Genomic DNA, 7,446 nt, shown 5'->3' with positions numbered 1-7,446 from the left:
AAGCTTCAAAATATGCAATAACAGTCTACAGAAAATTAACAGCCAAGTATTTTGATAACCATTTAATCATCAGGTCATTTATTAAGCAAAAATGTCAAGTATTTTCTATTTCCACATCCTCCGATGACTAGATTTGCTGCTTTTTGCTCAGTGTGATATTGTTACAAATTAGGTGTCTTCGAGTTTTGGACTGTTGTTGGACAAAAATATATTTTATGAGTAGCATTTTCCGTATTTTACGGATGAAATTATTGATACAGGTTTAACAATGAACCCTAATATAAAAGTCTAGCAGCCCTGCAACTAGAGGAGATGAGGAGTGGCAGCAGAGTGATCTTTAGTAGCGAGAGAGAGGGAGCTTCAGTCTGTAGAAATGGTTTAATGCATCTGCCCTGCTGGAGTGTCCTTGAGCAAGACAGTGAACCCCATTACAAACAATTGGGCTGCTGTGTAAGTGTCTACTCCCTTTAACGCCTAAAAAAAAATATATATATATACATTATATATATATATATATATATATATATGTGTGTGTGTGTGTGTGTGTGGTAGTGTGTGTGTGTGTGTATGTGTGTGTGTGTGTATACATACACATATCATATTACATTACACAAGGTGACACCAGCACCTACAACGAGAACACTACAGAACCAATCCACTTCTTGCTGCTCTGAGTCTGTTGCTGTCCGAGGTGCTGAAACAAACTGTTACGTATGAATGCACGTGTCGTTACACTACCTGATAATGTCATCGTTGTGTCCCAGGTAAAATTTCTGCTTGTGCTCCCGGGTGTTGTACACAACTCCCACACCGGCGACAAAATAGACTATTTCCTTGGCGGCGGTGTAGTACAGGTTGTTGCGGCACTGGTGTCCCCGGTATCCGTACACCCACTCCAGTCTCAGGTGGCAGCTGGGAGCAGTTCTGTCAGCCATGTCCGCACTTCCGCGTGTGTGTCTCGCTGTCGTTATCTCGCAGTTTCTGATACAGTGTCATTCACCAAAAAGGATTTACTTTAAGCCCGTGCGTCCCATTAGTTCCGCTGGATTTCCACCAGTCCGGGGAGGGCGCTGAAATTAGGCATTTTGGAGGGTCGTGTGGATTAGTGGTCTTGCTGTCTGATAAGATGAAAGGCCGCTGTCTCAGGTTGAGAAACGGGTTTCTAAGCTGTTGTGTTCATTGTGAGAATCTGCTTGTACTTCTTCAGCCCCGGGCTTGCGGTTCTCCTCGGCTCCAGCCAGGTCAGAGCTCCTGTCAAATCCTACAAAGATGGAGCTGTACTGTTATTCCGCAAGCACCGCCTTTTAAGATGACGGATGAGCCTGTCGTCCAATCAGATCCTTTGACTCAGGAGCGGTTTAAAAAAAGCAGGAGGGGACAATCGCGTCACGACTAAACCAGCTATACAAGGATAACTTCAAACTGGATATGACTTGCATGTAATTTGATTAATTTAACATTAACTCCTTGTCTTAATGGGTGAATTTCAAATACAGAGAGCAAAATATTCCCCTAAAACAATTAACTTTTTAATAGAATTTAGCTTATACACAGACTCCTTAAGACTGCATTACTATTATTGTTAAATATAAGTTTAGTCTATATTTTGTTTTCAATATTACTATTATTATTACTTATTTATTTACTTCATATAAACCCATATAATATTCACTTACAATTAACTGCTACTTTTCACATAAAGCACCATGAATCTCTCTGCTGAAAAATATCTGTATGTTGGTATTCCACTCTGGAAAAGAAAAAAAATGTAGTAGTAATAATAATAATAATAATAATTGTACATTACATAATCTTACATACATCCCCAACATATTTCACACATATATCCCCAACAAATATGATTTGTTTGAACACAACAGCATTCTGGTGGAAGCTGGAGGATTTTTTTGCACAAAGAAAAAATTACACAATTATTACACAATAGAATGTTATTCCATTATATGAAATAAAGAAACAGATAATACTACTGTTAACTTACTATTTTATTTTTTATTTTTATTTGTCAAAATTTAGTCTTTTACGCTTAACAATAGAGATCTGAGCAAGATATTACGTTTGCATTTCATGAATCAATTATTCTGATGTATTATTTCTATTCAGTTATTTTAAAATATTTCATTTCTACTCCGCTTATTAGATTATTTCTTAATTTATCTTTATTATCATTAAGGGTTTATTGATTTCATGCATGATACAAACACCCTTATTTCTATATTATATTCTGTCCCTCGTTCTGTCATTCTGTTTCAGAAATATTGAAAAAAATAAAACTGAAATTTGATTCATTAAGCATCAAAATATGGTATTTTGTAATTTCATTTAAAATAATTAAAATAATTCGATTCAATTTCATTAAAGGAAATACGTCAGTGAAGGACCGCCTCCTCCGCTGTTGCCGAGCGACAGAGTAAGCTTCGCCATCGTCCCAGCTTTGCTAAACAGTTTGCTAATCCATTTCTATACCTATTCTCATCCCGACCAAAGCAATGGAGGTAACGATGGACCCTTTGTTTCTGGCGTGGAGCTATTTCAGGAGGCGGAAACTGCAACAGTGTTCAGATATTTGTACAAAAATATTACAAGACAACCCATACGACCAGGTACCGTGGTTCAGTTAGCTGGGGTAACCTAGCATGCTAGCGATTATAAGCTTCGCCACCTGCTAATTTGCTAACACAGGCGACCTGTAGCAACTGGTGCATTATCTCGATTTATCCTTGTAGTTTATCATAATTTAACCTAGCTAACGTTGAATTTACAGGTACTTCTTTGACTCATTATTAATCTTCATTTTTGCTGAAACATACTCCTGGACATTACATTTCATTTCACATTTTAGCTTTGATTTCTTCTGCAACATGTCTTATATTCACCCCACCCCACTCCCCCTCCCAAAAAAATTCACATTTGTCCTCACTTTCCCTCTTCTCTGACTAACTCACTGCATGCTGTCTTAAGGACAACTCCTTGTATATCTCAGAGGTAACCTTGACTGCAGGCTGTTCCTGTCTGTCATTTCTTTTCATCCTTTGTCATGTGGATAGTACTTCTATCTGACTGTACTGGCATCTTAGGCTCTTTATTGTGTGTGTGATTGTTTTTTTTTATAGGCTGCATGGAGCTTGAAAACCCATGCTCTGACAGAGATGGTATACATAGATGAAGTTGAGGTCGACCAGGAGGGGATTGCTGAGATGATGCTGGATGAGAGCTCTATTGCTCAAGTTGCACGTTAGTTTAAACTCTTCTCAGTGCTTTAAAGTTGAGAAAATTAATACACAGTGGTTAAGTAGTTAGATTGATAAAACCTGACTCTCCTCTAGGCCCTGGAACATCACTGAGGCTCCCTGGAACAAGTCAGGGTGGAGGGCCCACACCAGCTATCAGGTACTGTCTGCCAGACAATGCTTGAAAATTTGCCTGGAAATTTTACCATTGAAGACATTTTCAACAAAGTAGGATATGCCTTGTCTGAGTTTTCTTGTCTGAATTCAAGGCCTATGACACAATCAGGGCGTCCTATCACGGGATTTGTGAGACCCAGCACACAGTCTGGGCGTCCTGGGACAATGGAGCAGGCAATCAAAACTCCCCGCACTGCAAGCACTGCTCGGCCTGTCACTAGTGCTTCCGGTAGATTCATCCGTCTGGGAACAGTGAGTAAACATGCCTGAAAGTTTGCAGCGACATATAGGCTGCATGTCCATGTATGAAACACAGTTTCCCACCAAACAAAATAAACTTTTACTGGCTGATTTGTATAGTATTTTCTCCTTCAACTTAAGGTTGATAACATTTTCTATTGCACTTTCATATAAATTATAAATATTTATTATTCATTGTGTTATACATTTTACTGACTGTGAAGAAAGCCTGTATCCTTTAGCATGACATGTTGTTTCACTGTTTCTCCAGGCTTCAATGCTAACCAATCCAGATGGACCATTTATTAACTTGTCAAGACTAAATCTGGCCAAGTATTCCCAAAAGCCCAATTTATCCAGGGTAAGACTGAGACCGTGACTTGCAAAAATTAATCAGGATCATTGCTTTTTCTCACATGTCGTGTAACCATCATTTCCCTCCTCAGACACTGTTTGAGTACATCTTCCATCACGAAAACGATGTGAAAAATGTAAGTGGTGCATAAATTTACAGTAAAAAGAGATTTGGTTGACTGTTAGTCTTGCATTAAAAACTTAATATTTCGTCACAAGGCTCTAGATTTGGCTGCTCAAGCTACTGAGCACGCTCAATTCAAAGATTGGTGGTGGAAAGTTCAGCTGGGAAAATGTTACTACAGGCAAGTAAACATCGAAATTATATGAGCTCAGCATTTCTGACATTTCTGATAATTGCATTTTGATGATCTACTTAATGATTGATATTTCTGACCTTTGCAGGCTGGGTTTATATCGAGAAGCAGAAAAACAGTTTCGATCAGCTCTCAACCACCAAGAGGTGGTGGATACATATCTCTACCTGGCAAAAGTAGGGATGGAGACTTCATAGCAATATGACATGTTACCACCTTTTTGCGCGATGGAAAATACTCCTCCTTACTTATTTCTGAGCCAAAAGTTCACTAATAAATGAAAGGAAAAACCTTGTGCATGTTTTCCCTTAGGTTTACCAGCGTCTTGATCAACCAATAACAGCGCTCAACCTTTTCAAGCAAGGCCTGGACCACTTCCCTGGTGAGGTCACCCTTCTAACAGGAATCGCTCGCATTCATGAGGTACAGAATGTCACCATGGTCATTACTATAGACTCCCTTTTACTCCACTCTCAAGATACAACTGCCAAAAAAAAAAAATAGGAAGTCATATTTACTGTTTATATTGTGATATTCTCACAGGAGATGAACAACATTTCTTCAGCCACAGAGTACTACAAAGATGTCCTGAAGCAGGACAACACTCACGTGGAGGCTATAGCTTGTATAGGAAGCAATCACTTCTACACTGATCAGCCAGAGATTGCCTTGCGGTTCTACAGGTCAGACTAACTTTCATGTATAATTCATGTCATGCATTGTTACAGTATAGGTAATGATGAGCTATGCGCCATCTGTGATTCAATATGCCTCTCCCTTTGTCAGACGGCTGCTCCAGATGGGGGTGTATAACTGTCAGCTGTACAACAACCTGGGCCTGTGCTGCTTCTATGCCCAGCAGTACGACATGACTCTGTCCTCGTTTGAGAGGGCCCTGGCCCTGGTGGACAGTGATGAAGAGCAGGCTGATGTCTGGTACAACATAGGACACGTGGCTGTGGTGAGTTAGCAATGCTCAAAAATATCTCAGAATGTCTGTTGATTTAATAATATGTAATGTGTAACGTTCTTTATATAGTTTACAGTTGAACCAAATACTGACTGTTATCAAAAACAAGCTTACAACATACAAATAGAAACCGGTATAAAGTGCACGTGTTCCTTGTTGACAGGGCATAGGGGACCTGACACTGGCCTATCAGTGTTTCAAACTGGCTTTGGCTTTTAATAATGACCATGCTGAGGCCTACAACAACTTGGCTGTGCTGGAGCTGCGCAAAGGTCGCATTGAACAGGTGACGTCATAAACAGTTTTCATTCCCCTGGTAAAACATGGAAATATATGAACATATTGCTTTAGCTTGAGACGCTCTAATATAATTTTATATGGCCCGTTATTGGAGTCATTAAACTGACATTATTATTAATGTTATACCAACCTTAATGTAGTCTGTATAACCAAAAGATATTTCTCAAATGCATGCAATACAATATTAATTGTTTCAAAAAGTTCCTAAGAGCTGGGTAATGAATCAATTTAGCATTAATATCATGATGTGAGACAATATATTAGGAGATATACAGTAGTGAGTGAGACTGGTTATCCTATAGCAGCATGGACTGTGTGCTAGCTCCTTTGGCTGACAGTCACATGTAGCTAGGTGCCAGCCTTCAGCCGCAGGACTAATGCTAATACTGAGCAGGGATGTTTAGATGTCAAACTACACAAAAATATACCTTTGGTTTTTTTTTGTTGTTGTTGTTGGCCCAAAAAGTCTGATAGCAACACTGCATCATACCATAAGGGCTGTTTACGTATATTCTCCAGTAAATCAGCAACAGCTATAGTCTTTGAGTTTAACTTAAACTGCAGATTAGAGGTGGAAATTAGCTAGGAATTCTTTTCAGTTCAATTTTCATTAAATATTGTGCTGTGGACAATATAAATAATTGTCCTCTCTTTGATCCAGTCTAAAGCCTTCCTACAGACTGCTGCATCACTGGCCCCTCACATGTACGAGCCACACTTCAATCTTTCCATTCTTTCTGAAAGGGTAATTCATTACTATTTCTTTATCTGAATATCTACACTGTTCAGTAGTTAAAGAGATGATAAACAATATGATAAAGTTTGCCAAAGTGATATTTATGTCTGTCTGCAGATTGGGGACCTTCAGAGCAGCTACACTGCGGCCCAAAAGTCTGAGGATGCATTTCCTGAGCACGTTGACACTCAGCAGCTTCTCAGACAACTTCGGCAGCACTTTGCGCTGCTGTGAGCATGTGACCAGCATGCCTAGGAAGAAAGGTTTGATTTGAATGACGCTGCTGTGAAACATCAGAGACACTGCGCCACAGTGGCAGCCATCAGGCTTCAAAACACAAAGTTATTAAAATGCTAAAAGGTTGGCAGGGTAGTCAGACATGGAAATCAACAAATGTGTATTAGTTCTGGTTTGTGTTTATTAAAAGGTACATATGCACTAAATTGCCAGTTTATTAGGTATACCTATAACATAGTTTAACAGAGTGTGTTTCTCCTTGAAGACAGTGGTGCATAAATATGTGGTGCATTTTCAGATTTGAATTTTGGAGTTCTTTAGCCTCGTTATAGGACATTTCTTCATGTGATCCACAAGCTCTTTATACCTACAGAATCCCTGGTCACTGGTAGTTCTCTGCTTTCGCATCATTCTTAGGAAATCCTTGAAACAGCAGGGTGTGAAAAGGCCAAGATGGCAGCCATATGGGAATTGCTAGAACCAAACTGCCTAGCTCTAGTAATAAAGTTAATACTAAGTGTTTGTTATGGTTTATGTTATGATTAATGTCTGTGATATTTGCAAGCTTAACTTAACAACACATTGCTAGATAACACTCCAAACGCTTCTCTGCAAGATTTTATACCACACATCATGCAGGTATTTTCCTGATAAACTAGTAAACTACTGTACAGATCTGTATAGTAGTAATACATTTGTACATAGTTAAGGTAAAGATTTGATCTATCACAGTAAAATATGTAACTTACATTTTATACTTAAGTTCATAAATCAGATGTATTTTTCATATTTTAACCTTCCTTGCTATTTTGTAGTCTCAACAAATATAGACATGACAATAAAAAGACCAATTCAGAAGATGTGTAA

General features: G+C 38.8%; 2 protein-coding genes across 2 annotated transcripts in view; one reads left to right on the top strand and one right to left on the bottom strand.

The window, feature by feature from the left end:
• eml5 (EMAP like 5) overlaps window positions 1–1,201 on the bottom strand; it is a 32,390-nt gene extending 31,189 nt beyond the window's left edge. Inside the window, exon 1 of the mRNA XM_040137397.1 lies at window positions 739–1,201. Within this exon, the coding sequence (XP_039993331.1) occupies window positions 739–935 (197 nt within the window). The 5' untranslated portion in view covers window positions 936–1,201. The remainder of the gene's footprint in view (window positions 1–738) is intronic.
• A 1,213-nt stretch (window positions 1,202–2,414) lies between these two features.
• On the top strand, window positions 2,415–7,441 carry ttc8 (tetratricopeptide repeat domain 8). The gene is made up of 14 exons (XM_040137028.1): window positions 2,415–2,621; window positions 3,132–3,252; window positions 3,345–3,408; window positions 3,518–3,677; window positions 3,937–4,026; window positions 4,112–4,156; window positions 4,239–4,324; window positions 4,425–4,512; window positions 4,649–4,759; window positions 4,880–5,019; window positions 5,123–5,297; window positions 5,470–5,592; window positions 6,268–6,351; window positions 6,460–7,441. Exons 1-14 carry the CDS (start codon window positions 2,508–2,510, stop codon window positions 6,574–6,576), a joined length of 1,518 nt encoding a protein of 505 aa, XP_039992962.1. The 5' UTR covers window positions 2,415–2,507; the 3' UTR covers window positions 6,577–7,441.
• The last annotated feature ends 5 nt before the right edge of the window (window positions 7,442–7,446 follow it).

The sequence above is a fragment of the Xiphias gladius genome, chromosome 10 (assembly GCF_016859285.1).
Source record: "Xiphias gladius isolate SHS-SW01 ecotype Sanya breed wild chromosome 10, ASM1685928v1, whole genome shotgun sequence".
NCBI classification, from domain to species: Eukaryota; Metazoa; Chordata; class Actinopteri; order Istiophoriformes; family Xiphiidae; genus Xiphias; species Xiphias gladius.
This window is presented reverse-complemented; position numbering and strand designations above follow the sequence as displayed.